Source organism: Protopterus annectens, chromosome 1.part1, assembly GCF_019279795.1.
Source record: "Protopterus annectens isolate FY-2018-M chromosome 1.part1, PAN1.0, whole genome shotgun sequence".
Lineage (NCBI taxonomy): Eukaryota > Metazoa > Chordata > Ceratodontiformes > Protopteridae > Protopterus > Protopterus annectens.
In genome coordinates, this window is record NC_056726.1 from 1014814294 (window position 1) to 1014838862 (window position 24569).

A 24569-nucleotide genomic window follows, 5' to 3' on the forward strand; every position below is an offset into this window, starting at 1 on the left:
ATCTCTGCTTAACATACAAGGCCATGTCAAACCCAGAGCTGTTGGACATGCTACACTTAAAGAGATCCCAGTCCCTCAGAGCCACATGCTCCAGGGATCTAAACCTTGTCATCACAATAAACAAAACATGCTGGAGGGATAGGTTTCTGACCCAGAGACTCCCCAGACTCTGGAATAGATTTCCCATACATGTCAAGCAGTGTGCCTCTTTGGCCCTCTTCAAAAGGAATCTTGACGATTGGATGGGAGAAAGGAAATTCACCCCGGGATCACGTCAGTCACCCTGCTAGACAGGGGTCCGAGGAAGTAAATAGTGTGGGAAGAAATAGCCAGGGAATTGTTATGGCTAGGCTTGTATAGGCCCTAGGGCTGATAGCCTAGTACCATCATATGACCCTATGAACCTATTTAAATAGATACCAACTCTGAGATCACACTACAATTTAGGAAAGGGCAAAGTTCACCTTCACAGCTAACAGGTTACTTACCCTGGGAAGGATTTCTTTCATCCTGTCTGTTGATGAAGTGGGTGTTTCTGAATGTCATCTCGATGAATCCATCTTCGACGATGTTGGTTTTTGATATTTTCAGGTAGACCCATATATATATATATATATATATATATATATATATATATATATATATATTGCAATCCCTTAAATTTTTTACATTTCTTACCCTATTTCATCTGGGTCTCCAGGCAAATCTATATTTACTTGTCCTAATACTTCACTTAAAAAAATCTCGTTTTCCAAATCTTTATTCTCTTTTCCTGTTAACTTTTTTTACTTTGCTTTTTTCACTACTCTCTTTGTTCTCTTTAAACATTTTTTGTCCATATTGTGCTACACTATTCATAATCTTTTTTCCTGAGTTCTATGTGTCCTTTTACATTTGTTTTATTTCTGTCATTACAATACCATCTTCCTTTACTAATCTGCTTAAGTAACTCGATACGTCTTCTCTTTTTATTGCAAAAAATATCTTTGCTTACATAACAATTGTATTTTTATTGACTTCTTTCATATGATTCTTTTTCTTTGTCAATGTACTTTCCATCATTAAGTTCTAAATCTTCCAATGCATCAATATATATTCTTTTATATTTTTCTTTCACTACTTTTCTCATATCATATTGACACCGTAAAAACATTTTTCATGTTTTTCCTTAAATATCATCCACCATTCAGACCAGTTTTATAAAATGCTCTCATATTAATATGATCTTTCCATAACTGTATTACCAATCTCTTTCCTTTTTCATTCCATGCTCTCTCATTTATCCTTTTTATTCCTTTGCCTGCTTTTATATATGCCTTGTTTTTGTTTATCTTTAGCCATATTGTAAGATGATCAAAAAATCCTGTTTCAACTACCTCCTCTTTTTCTATAACTAAAGCTTCTGATATTATAAAATAATCTATTTCAGTTCTATACATACTCTTTTTGTAAGACCATGAATTTTTGTCCCAAATTTTAACTTACCACATTTTATAACTTCTGTCTTTTTTCTTATATCTTTTCCTTTCGGCACTTGCTTCTTAAATCAAAATTAAATTCTCCTGTTATTGCAATATACATATTTATCACTACATAGTGTAAAATTTTATAAAATAAGTTTTCACTTTCTTTATAGTTAGTATAAACATATAATGTTATAATTCTATATATTTGTTCTTTCCATTCATTTTACATCTACAATAGTTAATCTTCCCATTTTTACAAAGTTACGTGTAATATTTTTGCTGTATTTCTATAGAATACAATTATTCCAGAACATCTCTCATTTCCCAAATTCCAGATTATCTTTCCTCCCCATAGTTTCTCTGTTTGTAATCTTTTTTTCATTTGTAAAATATCTCGTGTCTTCTAATATAATTACATCTTCATCACATGTACTACACCATTCCAAAATTCCTATTTTTCATACTATATTCTTAACACTATGCACATTTACAGAAATCACTGTAAAATTTTCATTTTCCCTTTTCTTTAGATTCATGGTTTCATAAGTTCATAACTAATGACTAGGTTAGATTTATTAATAGGCCATTCAATGCCTAACCAATTTCCTTCTCAAAGGTGAGAATCAAATACTGTATCTTGTGTCTGTGAGTCAAACACCTTAACCAGTATATCAAGCCTCCATCCCCTTAAATTTCCTTTTTCTGTATTTTACCCTTTTGCCAACAGATTTTTTTCTTTTACCCTACCAGTTTATGTCTTCTTCACCACTTATTTCAGAACCTTCTTTTATGTCCTGTTTATTTTTCATTTAATTTTCCTTCTGTTTCTACTATCTCTAACATTTCTTCTCTTTGATCTTGTTCTTCTCTTTTCTTTTCTTTTCTTCTCTTTTCTTTTCTTTTTTCTTCTCTTTTCTTCTCTTTTCTTCTCTTCTCTTTTTCCTTCTCTTTTCTTCTCTTCTCTTTTCTTCTCTTCTCTTTTCTTTTCTTCTCTTCTCTTTTCTTCTCTTTTCTTCTCTTCTCTTTTTTTTCCTTCTCCTTTCTTCTCTTTCCTTCTCTTCTCTTCTCTTTTCTTCTCTTTTCTTCTTTTCTTCTCTTTTCTTTTCTTCTCTTTTCTTTTCTTCTCTTTTTTTTTCCTTTCTTCTCTTTCCTTCTCTTTTCTTCTCTTTTCTTCTCTTTTCTTCTCTTCTCTTTTATTTTCTTCTCTTTTCTTCTCTTTTCTTTTCTTTTCTTCTCTTTTCTTGTCTTTTCTTTTGTTCTCTTTTCTTTTCTTTTTCTTTACTGTTATTTTCATTATTGCAACCCATTCATAAATGTCCAATTAAGTTACATTTACATTTAAATTTACATTTTTTGCATCGTGCCCCATTTCTCCACAAATATAACATTTTCTTTTGTCACAGCTACTTATCAAATGTCCTTTTCTACAAAAGAAAATGTTTTGGGTTGTGCCTGGTATTTTATAACACCCCTATTCCCCCGCCACACATATATGATGCTTGCTAAATGTATACTTTTTTCTCCTTCTATTTTAACACAATATTACAGTCCCAGCCACCAGTCCATGAACCCCTTTTTGTCATAATCTTTTGCAATGTCAAGTCCTTCTTTACATAAAGCTTTCATATGTTCTTTCAAAGTCTCTTTCTACCTCTGTAATTGTACATGAAGCTTCTTTTTTGTTTACCTGTTAAATGCTTTTATCACATAAATATTACGAGTTTATATTCTCAAAAAAAGGTTACATTGAAAAACAGTCTCAAATATAATGTCACAGAATTTCTGTTTGTTAATAAGAATAAATGCTCTTACCTCGTGCTTTTACACACAAATGAGCTATTAAATTAACTCACAAATTCATACTTGTCTGTTTCTTTGTCTTCTTTACTTCTGCCTTCTTTTCTGCTACTCCATATTTGCCTTTGTTTACTTTCTCTGCGTATGTTTTCTTTTCCATCTCACCACTATTCTTCAGGATTGTCTCTGCATCCTCCTTTTGTATTTTCACCATAACATTACCCTCAGGAAACATTTCCTTTATTTTCTGGCTCACTCAGCACCACCATTTCTTTAAGTAAATCATACAGCAACCCTCCCAGCCAGAGGGTTGTAATTATACATCCATTATTTGCTGTCTCATCTCCAGATTTATTTGAAACATTTCCTCAGAATCCTTCACACATATGGTGGTATTGATATTTGCTTTCTCCTTCCTTTCTTTCACTACTCCATCATATCTTTCTCTCTCCATCTGCCTCACTGTTTGTCTTGGCCACCTCTGCACCTGGAATGGAAACTGGAAGTGCTCCTCCAAAGGGGTTCCAACTAACAAAATGATGAATAGGGGAAGTTCCCCAGTGCCCTGGCCAAATTTCTCTTGATAGCATAAATGCCATTTTTGGTCTTCCCCTAAAAAACAGGCTATTAGCTTAGTGAGACTAACCTGGTCAACAAAGGATAAGTAAAATAAAATAAAATAAAATTAATACATTAAAATCCATATTATTCTGTCTCTCAAAAACCTGGAAAACATGCTTGACAAATGAGCATCCAAAGTCCTCCCAGGCCCACGGTGACAGTCTAAGTCTGTCTAGAGTGAATCAAATGATAATTATGAAAAAGAAAAGGATGGACGTCCAATATAACCAAGTCCAAGGTCTAAATGACTGCAAATTCAATTGCAGAAACAAAACATAGAAGTCCTGGCTCCTCCTAAAGAGTCCTCCAAGTCTGCCAATATACTGTATTCAGAAATGGGGTCTACATTATAAGGACGAATGTTTACTTACTTGAACATCTAAACATTGACCCGTCTTAATCAAACCACAAAAACATCGATCGTCCAGAAGCACAGAAGCGGAAATGTTGAATCGTCATGGTTGGCCCTTCTGCGGTATAGCTCCGTAAGGTAAGTGTGGGATAGTTACGGACCTTAGGGTTAGGGTGCGGGTTAAGTTAAGTGCATACATGGTGGTATATGTAAGATTTAGTGTAGGGTTAGAAGTAGGGTTTAGTTTAGGGTTAGAAGTAGGGTTTTGATTAGTGTATGTATGTGGTTTATTTAGTTTGTGTAGGTAGTATGTAGCGGGTGGTGGGGTGGGACAAGTATGACAGTTTGACTTTTTGAATTTCGCAGTTTAGGGCATTCGGTGTATATGCGGTTTGCGGAATATGTGTCAAAGTTTAAGTATATGGGTAAGTAAACGTTCGTGTTTATAATATAGACCCCAGAAATGCAGTCAGGGCAATATGGTTTGCCAACTGTAATACAGAAAACTCCACACAGATGAGCACAGAAACTCTAGTTAAAAATATAAGTAACGCCCTCAGAGCAGTTGAAACTTAAATCTAAATATGACTACTTGTCTATGCATGAGTGACAGAACAGAATGACAATAATATATGTAACAGTGACTCTCATAACAGTTCAGCAGAAGCAGTGTAAGAAGTCAATTAAGAAAGAAACAAAGTAACGGATCAGTGACAAAATAAGTTACTAAAAAAAACAATACAGCAATGTATTATTAACTGATGCTGAATATTCTTCCTCTGGACTATTGTTCCACTAAACCACATAAAAAGCAAAGCCAAACACTAAACAGTGCTAATTAACTAAATCAGTTTCATAAAGTTCCAGATGGGCAGTTTCAGTAAGCACAGAGAAGCCCCCAAATACTTCCATGTTAACCATTAGTACTCAGATGATGTCCTGATGAGGCAATATTTTATGGGATCAAAAATAATACATAAGTTGTCAGTAGCACTACAGTTAGCACATTCAGTGTTTGTGTAAAAGGCTGTAGGTTCTATTCCCACACCAGGTACATGGATTGCTTACACTGCAATGCAGCATAAGGGGCTACTGCACACCTGAGATTGTGTCATCCTACAGATGAGATGTTAAAACTGAGGCCCCAACGTCCTGATTTGGTGGTAACTCAAGTGAATGTTAAAGATGCTATGACAGGTATCGAAAAGAGTAGGGGTAATTTATTTAATGCAACATAAAAATTATTATTTACATATTTACAAATATACATATTTACAAACATGTATATACACATTTTTATTTTTTTAATATTTAACATTTTGCTTATAACTTCCCCATTGTTATTCTTCCCTAATTGACCCCACTCCTTTTCCACAACCATAATCTAAATTTTTCAAAATACATTTGCCAAAATCCATTTCCCGTTAAACAAAATTCCATTCAGTCTTGCATTTTAAATAACCTGTACTACACAGAATTAATTCTTATCCACCATTTACATGATCTTTATTCTTGTTCTTACAATATCTATACATAAGATATCTGTATTGCTTATGTCATTAATATTCTACAGAAATGCTTTCTTTATGCAACTTTTACCAGAGTTTTGCCACTCTTTAACATTTCAGAAACATACTCTATTGTGTCTTGTTCTCTGCATAATAAGCACACTCTTTAAACTTTCTTTTTATATGGCATATTCTACTTTACCAGTAGTCTCCATTTTTTCACTTTTCCTTATTCTCATCATCTCCCAGAATCATTTGTAGTTATGTTTAAATATTCTGACTATTAATTTCTCATTCTCTTCTTTTATCCACTTTATTACTCTATACAATTTAAAGAATCAGAATAAACAATTGTATTTAGTAAACTTAATCCCTCTTCATCTTCACTAATATACAAAACACCTCTTTTCACTAGCTTTAACCTTGAATCCCATAGGAGAGAAAATGCTATATACATAATTTCCTTTTCATATTTTTTTCTGGGATCATATAAACATTTGACATTTATGCTATTTTTCCATTAATACAGAAATTATCAGATAAACATTTTTCTTGAATGTCAATGTATACATCCTCTACAAAAGATATATTTCTTTCATTTTTTTATCAAACCCTCCCATTGCATCATATCTATATTGTTTTTCCGAAATTGTATCCCTGGCAAAGGCACTTCATTCATTGAAAAATATACCCCCACTTTTTACCATATCACCCAAACCCTTACTTTTATTGTTATTCAAGATCATTACTATTTCCTTTAAACATGCATTCAGACAAACACTTCCCTCATGTATATTTTGTTCTTAGGAACTACATCATCAGCATATGTCAAAACTACTGAAATCACCAACTCCTTTTGTATCACATATCTAACATCTTTCATTTTATAAGCTACTTCACTCACTATCACATTCTTTACCAGTGCAAACAATATTCCACTCATGTGACAACTTGTGTCTTGTACCACACTTCAACGCTTATTTCTTTACTCACTCATTCCCTAACACTCTCTCTATATTACTTTGATATGCTGACACACTCACTCTAAGAATCCTATTCCATACTTCTCCATAACATTCCAGAAAGCATCGTGTCCTACTTTCTCAAATCCTTACTAATAACACCTATCATAAGTTTCATATCCTCCCTTTTACTTATAATACCATCCACAGTTTCACTCACAACTAATAACAATTCTTGACAGCCCTTCCTTTTATACCACACATACTTTCTTCCATAATATCCTTTTTCCTTCCTCACATTTTCCCCTATATTATACTCATAAAAATATACTTTGTGCTATTTAGTGTAATGGATCTCCATTTTTTTATTTCATTCTTTTCATCTTTCTTTTATATAAATTGTAATATCCCACTACATAACTCTTTATAAACAAACTCTTCCTTCAGCAATTCATTCAGTACATTTCCAAATTACTCTGTTTGCCAATCAATTAATTTCTTGTACATTCCATACTCTATACCATCTGGCCCTGAGAATAAAGCAACATTTGCTTTCCTAAGTAATTCATCCAATTCACTATTAGTAATTGATTTTTTCAAGTTCTTCCTTAACACATTCTGCAAAGTTTATACTTCCTATTCTCTCTTATTTTTCATATTTTCACCCTTATAAACATTTTCCACATTTTCCCCATGCTGTACTACACTACTTATAATGTGCTTTTGTGTTTTTTACCTCTCATTTTATATTTCTCATTTCCCTCTTTATACTAAAATCCTCCTTTACTGTTTTACTCAAATATGCAAATACCTCCTACAGTCTCCCTTGTAATTAATATAGTTGCCTAAACAGTAATATCTTAATTTTTTCTCAATTTATTTTATAAATTTTCTATATCATAATACTCTCTTGTATTATTCTCAAATGCATTTCTATACATTTTCCTATATTTCATTTCCTTTTCCTTTCTTACATCATCCAACTATTGAAAAAATGTATACCTTCACTTATTTCTTTGATGCTATCAAATGCTCTTCCCTGACTTCTCCCTAAATATATCATAAGTCTGTTTTTCCCTCACTTCATATTGCAATTCCAGTTTGTATTAGACTAACTTACCTTTAATTTCTTTACAGTCTAAAATTTCTCTAAATATTAAATGATTGTCATATAACTTGTATTGAATATTAAGCAATGTTTGAATTATTTAAACTTCAGATTTTTTGTTTTATTGTTGAAGATTATAAAATAATTGTTCTTACAATGTTTTATAATAATTTGGAGCTTTTCTCCATGGGCTTCCACTGAAAATGGGCTTCTCCCCAGTTATACTTTCGCCAGTAATCAAATGTCTTTAATCAATCTATCAATAAATAAATAAATATTTTTAAAGTCAATCAACCATTCAGACCAGTTTTTATAGAAGCCTTTCATGGTTACCTGATCTGTCCATAACTGCAAAACGTCTCACTCTCTGCTTTCATCACACAGTTTCTCATTTATTCTTTATATTCTTTTCATATTTTAATATACTCTATTTCTTCCATCACCTCCATCCATATTGCTAAATGGTCTGAAAAAAACTGTCACAACTGTATCAAAATATGCTACCACCAACCCTTCTGATAAAATAAAATAATACATTTCAGATCCAAGTGACCCTCTTCTATAAGTCCATTGTCCACAAAGCTAATTTAGTACTTCAAGATTTTTTTACAACCCTCGCTTTCATTTTACATTTTCCCTTAAATTGCAATTAAAGTCCCCTGCAATTATAATCTTCATGTTAACCACCACACGGTCTAATATTTGATTAAATAGATTTCCCTTTCCTTGCTTGTCATGTATGCATATAATGCTGTAATTCTATAAATATGTACTCTGCACCTCACATCTATAATAGTTAAACTTCTCATCCTTATCAACTTTGCATCTAGAATTTTCAGTATTTTTTACATAATACAGTCACTCCAGAGCAAAGTTCATTTCCTAAAGTCCATATTGTATTTCCAACCCACAATTTTTCTGTTTGCAGTCTTTCTTCACTTGTCAGGAATCTTACATCCTCTAAAACAATAACATCCACATTACATTTAATACATCCTATCCTTCTTACAGTGTTAATAATACTATGCACATTTACTGAAAGCACTCTAAAATTATTGTTTTTCCCCCTTCATTTTAATTTTAGGGGAAATATTTTTTATCTTTTCTGTTTCTTATTTTTACGGTTTCCCCAATTTAATATTTTTCTGGGTTTATATACAAATAACCCTTGATCCTCAGAATCATATTTTTCACTAGCTAGAACTTCTAAAAAAATATTAGTATCAGTCTTTTCTCCTGACCTCTCTTCCTGCATGATCTCTTTCTCCTCATTTTCCCTTACTTATTTTTGTCTTCTTTTTCAGTTTCTTCTTCACAGTTCATCAGCCACTTGTTGTCATTCTACATGTATGTTTTTTCTCTTTCTCCTTCTTTTCCATTATTTATTGTTTGCTTGTAACAACCAATCCAAAGTGTCCCTTTTTACACAACTTACATTCAGGCACACACTTTCTTGCTGTATGTCCTTTCTGCCCACATTGATTACATTTTGCCTTGTCACAATCATTAAGTAAATGAGAAAAGACCCCGCAAAAAAAATGTTATCAGACTGACTAAAGGCCCTATCCATTTACTCCATCTCATATTGTTTATTGAGAGATGACTCATGCTTGATCTGCAAGGCCCTTGTGGTCGTTATGCTAGGAAACCAGATTACAAATGACCAAACAGAAGAAACTGTTAGGGACTTGACCAGTTTTAGTAAAGGTCATGTTTTCTCTTGGCCGCATGAGGCTAATAATGAATGAGCTGTGCCTTGTTTTGATACAGGTGCTACACCTAACATGGCTGCCTCTGCAGTTCATAGAGAGACAGTAGTTTCATCACAGACTTTAGATACAGTGCCTACCGCTATTACACATACTTCTCCTTCCTCAGTATAAAGGGACACTTCTATTTCTGTGCCTACAGCTCCTACTTAAAGAACCACTTCCTACCCAGAAGGATTTTCAGAAAGGGAGATCAAGGAGCAGGTCTATCATAAAAGGATGCTTGAGGTCAGTGACTTAGAACAGCAGAACTACATGCAGCAGTAATGTGATAACCTAATCTTTAACATTTCTTCCAATGTCTTATATAGTGATGAAATTAACTTACTAAATAAAGGTCTTTTATACCAGCCTGTAAATCTGACTTGACCGATGTTATTGATCTGAAAATGTTTGCTCGTAATGTCACATTACAATCACTATTCCAACAGGGTAATTATACTGGTCTGGATGTGTTTAAGAAGCCTAATGCTATTACACCAGAAGTACATCCTACAGTTGATGCTTTTGTTAAATTATGTGAATGTGATTTGAGAAAGTTTATACAACATGGCTCCAAGGTGGTGTTCTTTAACCATACATCAGGTAAACACCTTGCCCTTAAGGAGCTATGTAATTGCTCCTTTATTGAGATAAGACCTGCCGATAAAGGAGGTGGGGTTATTGTAATGGACAAAGAGCATTATTTGATGAAAATGAATGAGATGCTTTCTGATAGTGAGATCTACAAATTAATATATAGATTTCAGGTTGATGGAATAATTAAAAAGGTTGAATTCCTGTTGTATGATCTTTTAATGACTGGTGTTATTAATCAAGAATTATATGAATGTTTCTGTGTTGAACATCCTTTGGTTCCTCTGCTCTATGGATTGCCAAAAATCCAGAAAGACTGTAGAGACCCTCTGATGCATGCAATTGTTTCGAGTAGGGGGTTGGTAACTGAACCCCTCTCAATATATGTAGAGAGAATGCATCAACCTATTTTAGTACAGTTCCCAGTGTATTGAAGTATACTAAGTCATTTCTAAATTATTTATTTGTTTGGTATAATAATCTTAGAGACAAGCATGATTTACTTTTGGTTACTCTGAATATAGCTTTGCTATTTACTGTTATACCCAATGACTTGGGTGTTGAATCTGTGAGGAGTTTTTTTGAACATTGCAAGGACGTATGTTCAACAGTAAAGTCTTTCTGGGTTGTTCATTACTTGAACTGATTCTTGAAAATAATGTTTTCATTTTTTTGGATAAGTTCTTTTTACAGAAGTTAGGAGTTGCCATGGGGACTCTCTGCGCCAACTCTTATGCCAATCTTGTATTGGCATATTGGGAATTTGAATATGTGCATAATAATAAACCCTTTTTGAATAATCTTTGCTATTAAAAATGATTTGTTGATGATCTTATTATGGTTTGGAGGGGTGCAGAAGAATCTTTGCATATGTTTGTATGTTATTTACATTCCACCACAACTTTTCTTAAATTTACTTATCAGTTTTCACATATTTACATTCCACTATGACTTTTCTTAAATTTACTTATCAGTTTTCACATTCTATTGTTAATTTTTTGGATGTGTCAATTAAGGTGGATGAGTTGAATAATTTTAGTAGGGCTATATATATATAAAAAAAATGTAAATGTAATAATTTATTACATAAGTCAAGCATGCATCCTTGACATGTGTCTGTTTTAAAGGGGCAATTCCTTAGGATTATGCGGCTGCATGATAACAACACAGAAGCTTATATAGTGTTGAATCATGCAGCCAATGAATTTATACACATAGGTTATTCTGGACATGAAGTACAAGACACCGTAAACATTGTATGTTCTCTGAGAAATTCTGTTGCTCATTCCTATTTTCCAGGAAATAATGTTTCCACACCACATCCACATGATACACAACTTGTCAGGATACCTTTCACTTTTTCAAGCAATATAGGTGATGCATGTAATGTGATTAGGAAACACTGGTCTGTCCTTATGGCTGCTGATGATACAGCAGGTATTGTAGGCCCAGTACCTAGGTTTTCTTTTAAGAATAACCTCTCACTGAAATGTCAGCTTTGTTACAGGAATAGCTGCTTTAAGCACACATGTCAATATTTAGAAACAGGGCACTTTTTTCATGTCGTAACTTTTCATCATGCAAATTTATTTCTAATACTACTAGTATTTATACCTGTTAATCAAAAGATTGATCTTAAGTTTTATGTGGATTGTAATATTAACAACGTGGTTTATTATGCCAGCTGCTCTGCCTATGATTATTACTATGTAGGTGAAATGAATCACAGCTTGAAAGACAGAGTTTTAGAGCATGCTGGTGATATTAAGAAGTGCAAATTGACTAATGCCCTTGCAAGACATGTATCTGAATGTGCTGCTGATCATGTATTAATATGTTTAGTTTTAGAAGTTTTATATGAAAGTCTTAGGATTGGAGACATTGTTAATACAACAGAACATGCTGAGTTGAGGTGGATTGTTACTTTAAATGCAGACAAGCTTCCTGGTTTGAATGGATGTGTGTGTCATTGAAACCTATGCTCAAGAGAAGGAACCTGTTTCACTGATGTGATAGGCTAGTATCAAGGGTGTGTATTCCTTGCTTTATGAATGAGTTTATCATGTGATGTTTTTATTTGATAATCATTGGTTGATTTTATTTTTAAAGGTTAACTGAATTTTTATATGAAAATCTGATGAAACAGCAATTGACTGTGAAAGCACTTACTTCTCTCTGTTTGTTTTTGATTGAATAAATATATATTTATTGTTTTTACTTTCAGAACTGTGGTGGTCGACTGTGTTTTATTATAGCCTGTAAAATGACTCAGTGTTATAAACCCAATAACCCACTACCCTGACACTACCCCATCCCATATCTGGTGAATTAAGATATAATATTGTCATATCCTGGGTATTATTGGCTGGGCTTGTAAAGGTTCTTGTGCCATTAGTCTAGTAATCACCTATAAACCTATGATTTAGGCTGGCCAGCATATCTTGTCTCTCTATGACCAGTCAAAACGTTTCACAATATTTTTGTTTCACATTTTAAAACAGTTTCCCACTGCCGCCATTAGTTTCTCCCATCTCTAAATTTCATAATAACATTTCACACAGACCTTGTGTGCATTTTTTTAACATTGTCTTCTTCTAGTTCATCACTTCTAGACTGCAAGGTAACATTTTAACAGTTCAGTTAGTACCAGAGAACAAATAATTGTTCGCATAAATGCCCTTCTTTTTGCTACACAGTTCCAGAAATGTTGTCATCGGTCCATCACTTTCAATCAAACTGTTGCATACATAACAACTTTCCATTACAGTGTTATTTTTTGTTCTCATTCACACAGTTGGTCTTAACAACAGTTTTACTTACAGTTTGTTGCTGGTCTCTTTTTTGCCTGCTGTCACTGCTGTATATGTTTCAGTTCCTGCATTCTCTACTGCCACAAACCCACTCCCCTTCTCAGTTTGTTGCTGGTCTCTTTTTTGCCTGCTGTCACTGCTGTATATGTTTCAGTTACTGCATTCTCTACTGCCACAAACCCACTCCCCTTCTCAGTTTGTTGCTGCTTTCCTCTTATATTTTCAGTCACTGCTGCTTAAGTTTTAACTGATGCAGTTTCTGCTGCCACATTACCTAGTTCCTTTTCCACATTATCATCCTAAGGACTTCTGAAAACATTTTCTGCCAACCTACACAATGAAACGAAAGAACTGTCACCTGGATCATCCTGTATTTGTAGAAGAATATTATCTGCAAACCCTCCTGACATAAGTTCTGTTACCTGTACCATTTCAACAGACTCTCACTTCCTTCTCCATGAAAGCAGCTAAATGCTGCTCATTTGTAACATCTACCATGCAGGAATCTTTGTTTACATTCTGAAGCTCCATATTGAATATGTTTTCTCCAAATTCTCACTCCCCACCTATAACTTCTCCATTGCTTTTCTCTCCTCCTTCTCCATGTTGTTCCTTTCTTTAGTTCTCTTCCTTCCTGCTATTGGAGCCCACTGCACCATCTAGCAGCTCCAGAGAGTAGGAGTTCTCTATGTGTACAAATATTTACAATTTACATTTTTACATATTTACAAAGAACTTGCTGCGGTGGTGGTGCTGCGGTAGCGTTGCCGCCTCACAGCAAGAAGTTGTCCCCTTCGATTCTCAGTTAGAGCGTCTTCTGTGGAGACATGCATGAATGGGCATACCTTTGTTGAAGGTTGTGCGTTAAGGCCGGCAACTCAGCACGTAAAAATCAACTGCTAGTCATTAGCGGACCGGAGTTCTGCTGTGGCGACCCCTAATCGGGAAAAGCCGAAAGACACAACAACAACAACAACATATTTGCAAAGAACTTACATTAATCACTACATTCCTTCATTATTATCATATCTTTACAGATGTATAGACCCCCACACCTTTTTCACAACCACCACTTAAGTTTGCTTATTGTGTTTGGTAACATCCACTTTCCATTGAACATAATCTCAAAAAAATTTTATCCAGATTATTAACATATTCTATACTATCCTTCCCATAAAAAAAATATTCAATCATATCCATGTTTATCTGATTATAATCTTGCAATTCTTTAACTATATTGTTTTCTATTATTTTTTCCCATACATTTTTAACTCTTCTACATATTATCAAAACATGTTCTGGTGATTCTAAGTCTCTACAAAAGGGCAAATACTTTCATTTATTTTTTATAAGACATATTTCCCTTTATTTGCAACTTATTAATTTGCAACCACCATAAAAAGTCTTGACACACAATATTCTTCATATACCATTTATTTATTTGCCTTATAGCTTTTACTTTTTCTTCTGTTAAATGTTTCCATGGATTCACACAACCGTTTTGCAACATTATATTTTTATACCATATTTTTTCTATTTTCTTTTATTCCTTCTATCTTTAATTTCCACAGTTTTAGTTTTTGATACATTCTTATATCTTCATTACTCCAGTCTCTCTCCCTTTTATTCATTTTTATTATTCCTCATTCTCTATTATATTTCTCCTTAAATATACTTATTATCAACTTAATTTCAATAAACTGTTTCTCCAATTATCTCTCTCTCTCTCGATACATATATATATATATATATATATATATCTATATATATATATATATATATATATATATATATATATATATATATCTATATATATATGGATTACCTTTAGTTTATAAAATGCCCACTTCATCGACACTAATTTTGCCAACACGTCACATCATCGACAAATGGAAAGCCAACGTTTCCCACACGGTATGTAACCATTTGGCAATCTACCTGAACTTTGCCCCTTACCCCCGCGGTAGTGCATTCTCAGAATTGGTATATCTATTAAGGGGGTGTGGGGGGAATAGCCCCCCACATCAGTGGGTTTGTTTTATTGGTAGTTCCTGAAGTCGGGATGGCCAAATGGTTACTTACTGTGTGTGAAACATCGGCTTTCCATTTGTCGGTAATGTGATGTGTCGGCAAAGTTAGTGTCGGTGAAGTGGGCGTTCGATAAACTAAAGGTAACCCATATATATATATATATATATATATATATATATATATATATATATATATATATATATATATATATATATATATATATATATACATATGGGTTCACTACATAAGACCGAAAACTCATAATACTGACACCCATAATCCCGAGACCAGATACCCAAAAGACGAGAAGACTGGAAGATCAGAAGTGTGAAATTTAAAATCCTGAACACTATACTAAACATACATGCGTTTATAGCACGCTATTGAACCTAAAATATCTAAACCACATAATATCAAACATTCAGAACAGCGAATTTTTTTCCTTGAGAAAAAATTTGCTATTCCGAAACACATACACACAACACAAGCACACCTAAAAAACATCAATCCACACACATACACTTATAATCCTACAACTAACCCTACACTAAACTGTACATACACTACTATCTATCCACTTACCTTAACCCTAACCCTAAGGTCTGTCACTATCACCTGACCTGTGCCCTAACCCTAACTCACTTAACCCACCCCTAACCCTAATTCACCTAACCTGCACCCTAACCCTAACTCATCTAACCCGTGCCCTAACCCTAACTCACCTAACCAGTGCTATAACCCTAACGACCACACAATCGCACACTTACCTAAACCCGACCTGTAACTTTCCACCACAGTGCTGAAAATAGCGAAACCACAGAACCGGCCAACGCCCCATACCCCCCTACTTAAATATTCTAACTCCAAGGTCGCACAACATACACAAACACACAAAAACACCACTACACACCTACATTCCCCTCGAACACACACATAACAGTCACAACAGATACTTACACACACAAAAGCCCTAACCAACACACTCAAACATAGGTTCTTACATGATCTTCCACCATCCATTCACAAACCGCAATACCAGAAGTGCTACTTCAACATCTCCGAACCTCGGGATTTTGAATTTCATGCTTCTGGTCGGTATTATGGGCGTCGGTATTATGGGTTTTTAGTCTTATGTGGTGAACCCAGATATATATATATATATATATATATATATATATATATATATATATATATATATGTGTGTATGATAATTTTCTCATCCATATTGGGTTTATCAAATGTACTAAGTCATTTTAGATCTCTCAAACTTTTCTCCCCTTGTTCCATCAATATAGCATATTCTCCAAAAGCATTTCTTACTATTGATATCTTTTTCTTTTCAAACTGTATTCCTTCCAGCTTTTTATCATATCCAAAGCCCTTACATGTTTCTTTATTAATATTTAATCAAATGTCTTGCAATCGATCATGAACATTTATAATTACCTTCTTCATTTCTTCTCCAGGTTTAACTGTTTGTCTTATATTATCAGCATAAAGCATGATATGATATACGACTTCCATTTCCTGTACATATTTATGTTCTTTCATTTCTTCATTTAATCCTTTTATTACACTGTTTATGACCATTACAAAGAAAATACTACTCACTGGACATCCTTGTTTTATATCTCTGTTCATCTCCGTGTCTTCACTTAATCAACCATATACTAATTTTAGTAATTTTATATGCTGATTTACATACTTTCTTTATCTTTGTGTTAGAACTATATTCTACCATTACTTGCCATAAAATGTAATGTTCTACTGAATCAAATGCTTTCTCAGTATTAGTTACTATTACTTCCATGTCATTTTTTTTTCTTTCTTAATGTCATCCAATATTTCTCTAATTATCATTAATAGCTCTTGGCTTCCTTTTCCTTTAGCTCCATAAATAGTTTCTTCCATTAAATAATTCAATTTATTTTCTAACATTTTTTTATTATTTGCGTAAGTAGTGCATGATCACTATTTAGCGTTACTGGCCTTCAATTTTTAATTTCTTTCTTTTCCCTTTTTCTTCCATATAAACCTCATAACATGCCTACATATTTCTTCATAACTGATATAATCATTTAAACATTTATTAAATATATTTATTAAAATTTCTTTTTGCCACTGCATTCATTTCCTATGCATTGAATATACTATACCATCTGGTCCAGCTGCTAAACGTACATTTATTTTCTTCATTCACTTTTCTAATTCTGTTATTGTAATTTGTTTTTTCATTTCTTTATTCATTGTGTTTGCAAACTGCTTTACCCTTCACTGCTTTTTCCCTTTTATTTCTTTCTTTTTCACTATCTCATATGCTTCAATATGATATTCATTATATTATTCTGCTCTCTTTCAATTTTTCTCATTTAATTTTTCATTTCTCTCATTATAGCACTATTTTTCATAATTCTTTTACTTAGATGTGGTGTTTAGATATGGTGATATTTCTTCCTTTTTTCCTTGTATAAAATATTTTTGCTTATATAATAAATCTTTAACTTTCTCTTATTTTGATAAATCTTTTCTTCTTTTCTAAAATATTTCTTTTCCTTCGTATTAAGACTATATTCTTTTTTTATTTTTGTATTTTCCTTTTCTCCCATATTAAATACATTCTATTATATTTTTGTTTAAATGTTATCCATCATTCTGACCACTTGTAAAAAATCTCTTATTGTCAAATGATCTTTCCATAACTCTGTTCCAATTACATGCATACATATATTTATATGTTATTTATTTGCCTATATATACATATAATAGAGAAAGATTGCCTGTAATAAATATATAACTATCCCTCACAGATTCATTTGCTGGTATCCAATTCACTGGCATCCATAGCTTCAAATAATATTTATGAAGTAGAACACTGGAAAACAGAATTAAGCAACAAAACCCAGTGAATGTTAATAGGATTGGTGGATGCTGACCTACCATTTTGTTCTGTGAGTTTGTAACCATGAGGTTTACAATGACTGGATAAAAGTTTAATAAAGTAATAACTGGTTCCCGAATGAAATGCTTCCCAGTGTGGTACCTGTCAGACTGGAAAGGTGCTATTTGAATACATCATCAATCTCTCTGAGATCAATCAAGGTTTTGTCCTCGTTAGTTATATAATGCACTGTCTCCTTTTACTTTCAGAGTTAATATATTTGTAACATTCTTTTATTGTGAGCATTGCATTCTAGTTTGGTTTCAATTGCAGCTTTTTTTGTTTGAAATTTAATCTGAAGTTGTTGCAAATCTTACTAAATTTGGATTTATTACTTTTTTGTTGGGTATTTTTTTGCATTTCTTTAAAAATGTGCCTTTTCTTTTTGTGTAAATTAATAAAGTAGTTATTCCAACAGTAAGGATAGTATCTCCTGTTAGTAGTTGATTGGGCTTCAGTTATTGTTTTGTATATTTCTAGTCTCTGATATCCTGACTTTCTACCTATACTAGCTTCGGGACAGAGCCCATTTTCAGTCGAGGCCAGGGAAGAAATGCTCCAGACACATGTCTTTGGAATGTGGGAGGAAACCTGAGCACCCGGAGGAAACCCATGCTAATGCAGGAAGGACATGCAGACTCAACACAGAAGGTACCCCAGCCGAGAATCAAACCGAAGAATCTCTTGCTGTGAAATGACAATGATAACAGCTGCACCACTGCACCACCCAATATATATATATTCTTTGATATTTTTTGATATACCTTTCTGCTATAATAATTTGTTTCATTTAAAAACACTTGACTTTATTTATATCTAAAAAAGGAAAAAAGCATGAAGTAAGGCAACTGGGGCTTTATATCCCTTTAAGAATGCTGAGCAACTGCTTACACATGACTACAAGTGGTTCCTTTAAAATTGTGAATAACAAATTTGTAATTCATCTGAAGAAGGCTTGGGGATACCAGGAGGAAAACACTTATCCTTTATTGTTTTTAATGTTGGAATAGTTTCTGCTTTTACCATTGGAAACTATTAAACCTCTGACTTTTTGCCTACGTACAGTCTTCCTTGCCATCCATTTAGTTCATTTTTAAATGTTTGATCTTCCAAGCCTCTGCTTGCAATTATCAACGATAGCAGAACTTGTCAGAGACTTGGGATGCATGGCTAGGCTTAAAAAGGCCCTTGTGGTCCTCAGCCTAGTAAATACCTATGAACCTATGAATCTAAATAATAAAGGCATTCACTTATGCCTCCCCCCAACTTCACATGTTGTATGTCTGAAATGGGTCTATATTATGTGATCGAAGAATCTCTTCTTCGAACACATGATAATCGACACATATACAGCTAACGCTGTAAACCATGAATGGCCACATCCTCAAATTTTTTCCTCGGGAAAAAATTCAGTTGGCCGTTATCAGGAATTGCCCTTTTCTTCAATATAAAGTGATATCGGAGTTGGTATATTTAGTTGTGGGGGTGGTGGGTGTTGGATGAAGCCCCCCCCTTAATTAGTGTTTTAAAGTTTGTTTTTTATTTTATGGCCACGTGAATTTTTCCCGAGGAAAAAAATTCAAGAACGTGGCCGTTCGCAGTTTACAGCGTTTACTGTATACGTGTGAATCATTATGTGTTCGAACAAGAGATTCCTCAATCACATAATATAGACCCGTCTGAAATAGCTTTCTGCAGAATAGTTCTAGCAGTTTGCAACAATCTTCTTTGTTTTTCTTTTCATAGGGGAATAGTTTATCCTGAACGGGAGTGAGAAGGTTGTTGAAAGTAGAGAGGGCTGATATGCGGTCACTACATTGATAGAAGAAATTGCAGTCTAGTTTTTGCCATTCCACATTGAGGTCATCTGCAGTGGAATCAGTGATTAATCTAGTTCTCAAAATAATGGATTTAGGTTTACATTATTTAAATGAGAAGACACTGCTTCCTTTAATCTCTTCTATACATTCAACATCTTTGTTATATTCAAACTGTTGTTTTGCAATGTTTTGCACCTTGGATGGTTGCATGGTTTTATGCCATTTTTGACTATGTTCTCTTCTGGTCTACATGTGCTTCTAACAAGAAGATTTGTTGCATTTAGTGGATGTATAAATGACACAAGTGGGACTGCTTGAAAAATGTCTCTCAACTTATCATCCTCACTGAGCATTAACTGGAGGTCCCTTACAATTTAGAAACATTGTTAAGGATTTGGATGATATGTCATCTCTTTGTGGAATTCTATCACACTTATTCTTGTCTTTATACTGGACCAGCTGTTTCCAAGGTATATGTGCTGATCTGTCTATTGCTGTGTTAAACTCCCTAGCAGAGTGATTTTAAACAAGCATGTCTTCTTTCAATTCTGCCAAATGTGTCTGCCTCACTAGAATAAATGTGGTGATATTGAAGTGCTTGACTCTAAATAACTTGACTTCTTTGTGTGGCTGGGATGATTACTGCTTCTGTGTAGATGCATCTGTCTTTCAGTTGGTGTCCTGTTGACACATCTGTAGTGTGCCATTGTGTATAGTAACCTTAGTATCAAGGAAGGTTACACAACTGTGATGTGTGTGTGTGTGTGTGTGTGTGTGTGTGTGTGTGTGTGTGTGTGTGTGTGTGTGTGTGTGTGTGTGTGTGTGTGTGCAAGGTGTAGTGATATAGCAAGTGATGACCAAAGGACTCAAACTCAAAACTACTCAACAGAGCAGAATGAAATTTCTTAGCATGTTTAGTAAGTTTATAATAAGATAAAAAAACACCTTTTCTGCAGCAACATAATATAATGGATGTTTGCCTTTCAAACAACTAGACATCAACTCTCATAACAAAATAAACTTTTGCAGGAATACCAGACCTGTACCTTAGACAGGGAAAATAGAAAGCTGTAGCAATGATAAACTTGCTAGAATTTCCATTCCGTATCCATCCTCCTCTGCCCAAAGGTCTTACATTGTTTAAAAAATGTAAGACATGAAACTACTGACACTGTAAAGGACACTGCACATGTAAATGCAGTCATGGTAGCAGTCTTTAGTCTCACCTGTAAGGCTGAGCCTCTGCTAAAAACTTGCGTTGCTCCAGCGGGCTTGCATTCACTCTCAGTTCTTTCACCACCACTTGTGCGGGATTCACATCTGTGAAGATTTCTCCCAGGATGACCTATTATTAAGAAAAAGAAATGTGAACACAGTGTTGTATGACGCATTTCAAAAATGAGTACCTTCTCAGCTGTGTAACACCGGATTTATCTTATTTATAACTGACACATTTTCAGAAGTTTATAGCATTAAAGAAAGAATTTACAGAATCTCAGAAACGCAGATAGATGCAGGTCTACACTTTCCAAACTTGTATTTTTTGTAATGGCATTTAACATGACTGATCTGTATCTATATCTATATCTATATCTATATCTATATCTATATCTATATCTATATCTATATCTATATCTATATCTATATCTATATCTATCTATATCTATGTAGACAAATATAGCTAGATGTTTTCAGAAGCAGATATTAATTTAGTTCAGAGGTTTTACTAATGCAGCTAAGATGTAATTATTCATTTCTTTGGATGGAACATGTTGTAAGTATAGGCATGCTGTAAACTTAATAATGATAAACGCATACAAGCATCAAATCCCCACCAGATCCAATTACGTACACTGAATATGTGGAAGCATACACCACCACACTATATCAGCATGTAAACACCTGGGGATATGCAGGTGTACCTTTTAGGAACAAGTGCGGCAGGGCGAACCCCGGATGCAAACTCACATGACTGAAGCACGATAGCAAGAAGTTTTACAACGAAAAGAAGATGATTTTCACCAAAAGTAAGAATGATGGATTCCTCATTAATGAATAAAAAAAAACAACTCAGGAGCTTAATAAAATCCACAAATGCCAGGTTTGATGTGAAAATACCTGCCCAAGCCAAAAACAATCACAAAGAATTTTTTAGTTATGCTTGCAGTCTCAAAAGCTCAATGCAGCAATGCTACTCAATGTTACCTACACTGAGGCTGAAGAAAAAGTGAACCTACTGGCCAATACATTCAGCTCTAACTTTACCTCTGTCTCCCTTCTGTCTGTCTCTCCATACAGATTTTATACATTTATACAAAATGAACTGGCACCTCTCCTAAGTGTCATGTTTAATCATAGCCTCACCTCAGGCTTCGTGCCACTGAGTGGCGCACAGCTACCCACCTTGGATCCCAGGAACTATCGTCCCATCATTCTGACGAGCCTGATCTGCATGGGCATGGAATGCATTATCATGGAACTTATAAACAAAGACAATGGCAACCTTCAAACACTGGACTCCACCCAATTTGGGTTCGTGAAGGGCCGATCTTGTCTCCTGAACCTGATTTATGTCTTCAAATCAGTCTCCAGAGCTGTGGATGAGGGTAAAGCAGTCCACACAGCCTATATGGACCTCGCCAAGGCCTTTGACACCACCCCCCACTCTGGAATCATAGATAAACTTATTAAGCTGGGCATAAATCCCTACATCACTCGATGGGTTGCCAACTGGCTTACTGACAGAACCCAGCCTGTAAAAGTAGCCGACTCCAAATCCAGCTCCAGACAAGTGACAAGTGGAGTACCTCAAGGTTCAGTGCTGGGACCGCTCTTGTTTGGCATTTACTTCTCTGCAGTACAGGCTAACACTAAGGGACTCTGGCTAACAAAGCTTGCAGATGACTGCAAACTGGGAGCCATTACTGAATCCCCAAATGATGTGGATATTCTACAAAAGGGCCTTACAGAAACAGATGATTGGTGCCAGAGCCATGGGATTAAGCTTAATGCCAAGAAATGTATAGTTATCCCCTTTGGGAAAAAACAAGTACCCATGAATTACCACATAGATGGCAATCCACTAAACACTGAAAGTGTGATGAGAGACTTAGGGACACAGGTGGACAGTGGTCACACCTTCGATAACCACATTGCCACAACAGTCAGGAAATCCTTCTATGTGGCACACCTCATCACTAAGGGCTTTTCATCCAGAAAAAAGGAGGTCATTGTCCCACTGTACTCATCTCTTATTAGACCCATTATAGAGTACAATGCCCATTTGGTATGTACCTCACAAGACATCTGCAACAGCTGGAAAGGCCGCAGAAATACCTCACTAAAAGAATCACAGGCCTAAAGCAAATGCCCTATGCTGACCGTCTAAAAAAACTCCAGCTATACTCTGTGGCATATCGTCTACTCAGAGGCGATCTCTGCTTAACATGCAAGGGCATGTCAAACCCTAAGCTGTTGGACATGCTCCACTTAAAGAAATCCCAATCCCTCAGAGCCACATGCTCCAGGGATCTAATTCTTGTCATCATAATGAACAAAACATGCTGGAGGGATAGGTTCCTGACCCAGAGACTCCCCATACTCTGGAATAGACTGCCCATACATGTCAAGCAGAGCGCCTCCTTGGCCCTCTTCAAAAGGAACCTTGACGATTGGATGGGAGATAGGAAATTCACCCCAGGGATCACGTCAGTCACCCTGCTAGACAGTGGTCCAGGGAAATAAATATTGTGGGAAGAAATATCCAGGGAATTGCTATGGCTAGGCTTGTATAGGCCCTAGGGCCGATAGCCTAGTACCAACCTATGAACCTATGAACCTAAGTGACTGAAGATTATCCAATCCACATTCATTCCTTTGTATAACAGAGGACCTTCCACAGAACCTGGCAATTACAGACTCATAAGTCTGACCCCCACTCATATGCAAAGCCCTTGACAGACTTATTATGGAACTAATCAATAAGGACATAGGGAAACGCCAAACACTGGACCCATCTCAGTTTGAATTTGCCAAGGGCGGGTCATTCTTTTTCAGTTTGGTGGACTTTTTTTGAAAAGGTCGTAAAAGCAATGGATGCAGGTAAAATGGTACACATCACATATCTTGACTTGGCCAAAGCTTTTGACACAATCCCCCATGCAGGCATATTAGAAAAGATAAATAAACTGGGATTAAACTCCTATGCCACCCACTGGATTGCTAATTGGCTGACAGAATGCTGGAAATCAAAATAGGAGAAGTTACCTCCACAAAGAGACCAGTCACCACTGGAGTGCCCTAGGGTTGTGTGCTGGGACTTCTCCTGTTTAGCACCTACTTCTCTTAAATAGAGGCCATTACCAAAGGGCTCTGGCTGTCTAAGTCTGCAAGCTAGGGGCAGTCACTGAATCCCCAAATGGTTTCGCCACCCCGCTGAAAGGTTTGCCCCAAACAAATCACTAGTGCCAAAATTATGGGCTGAAACTAAATGAGAAAAAAATCCATTAGTGCATCCTTTGGAAAGTCGTCGGCTCTGGGGAAGTACCACACTGACTATATGCCCTTAAGAGTTGACCTAGTTGTTTCGGGATTTGGGAACTTATGTGGACAGTGAGACCTAACCTTCATCCAACATGTGTACATTATCATAAAAAATTTTTTCTAAACTGCATGACTTATAAACAAAGTTATTGTGTCTAGATGTAAGGATGTCAATGTCTTCCTTTACTCAACCCTCATTAGGCCAGTCATTGAGTATAATGCCCACTTTAGCATGCATCTGCACAGACACATACAACAACTGGAATGCC

At 35.0% G+C, this 24569-nt stretch overlaps 1 protein-coding gene across 1 annotated transcript in view; it reads right to left on the reverse strand.

The window, feature by feature from the left end:
• Positions 1 to 24569, reverse strand: part of LOC122808760 — a 1224833-nt gene that overhangs the window by 552025 nt on the left and 648239 nt on the right. Inside the window, exon 5 of the mRNA XM_044079786.1 lies at positions 20985 to 21103. Coding sequence (XP_043935721.1) covers positions 20985 to 21103 — 119 coding nt within the window. The remainder of the gene's footprint in view (positions 1 to 20984; positions 21104 to 24569) is intronic.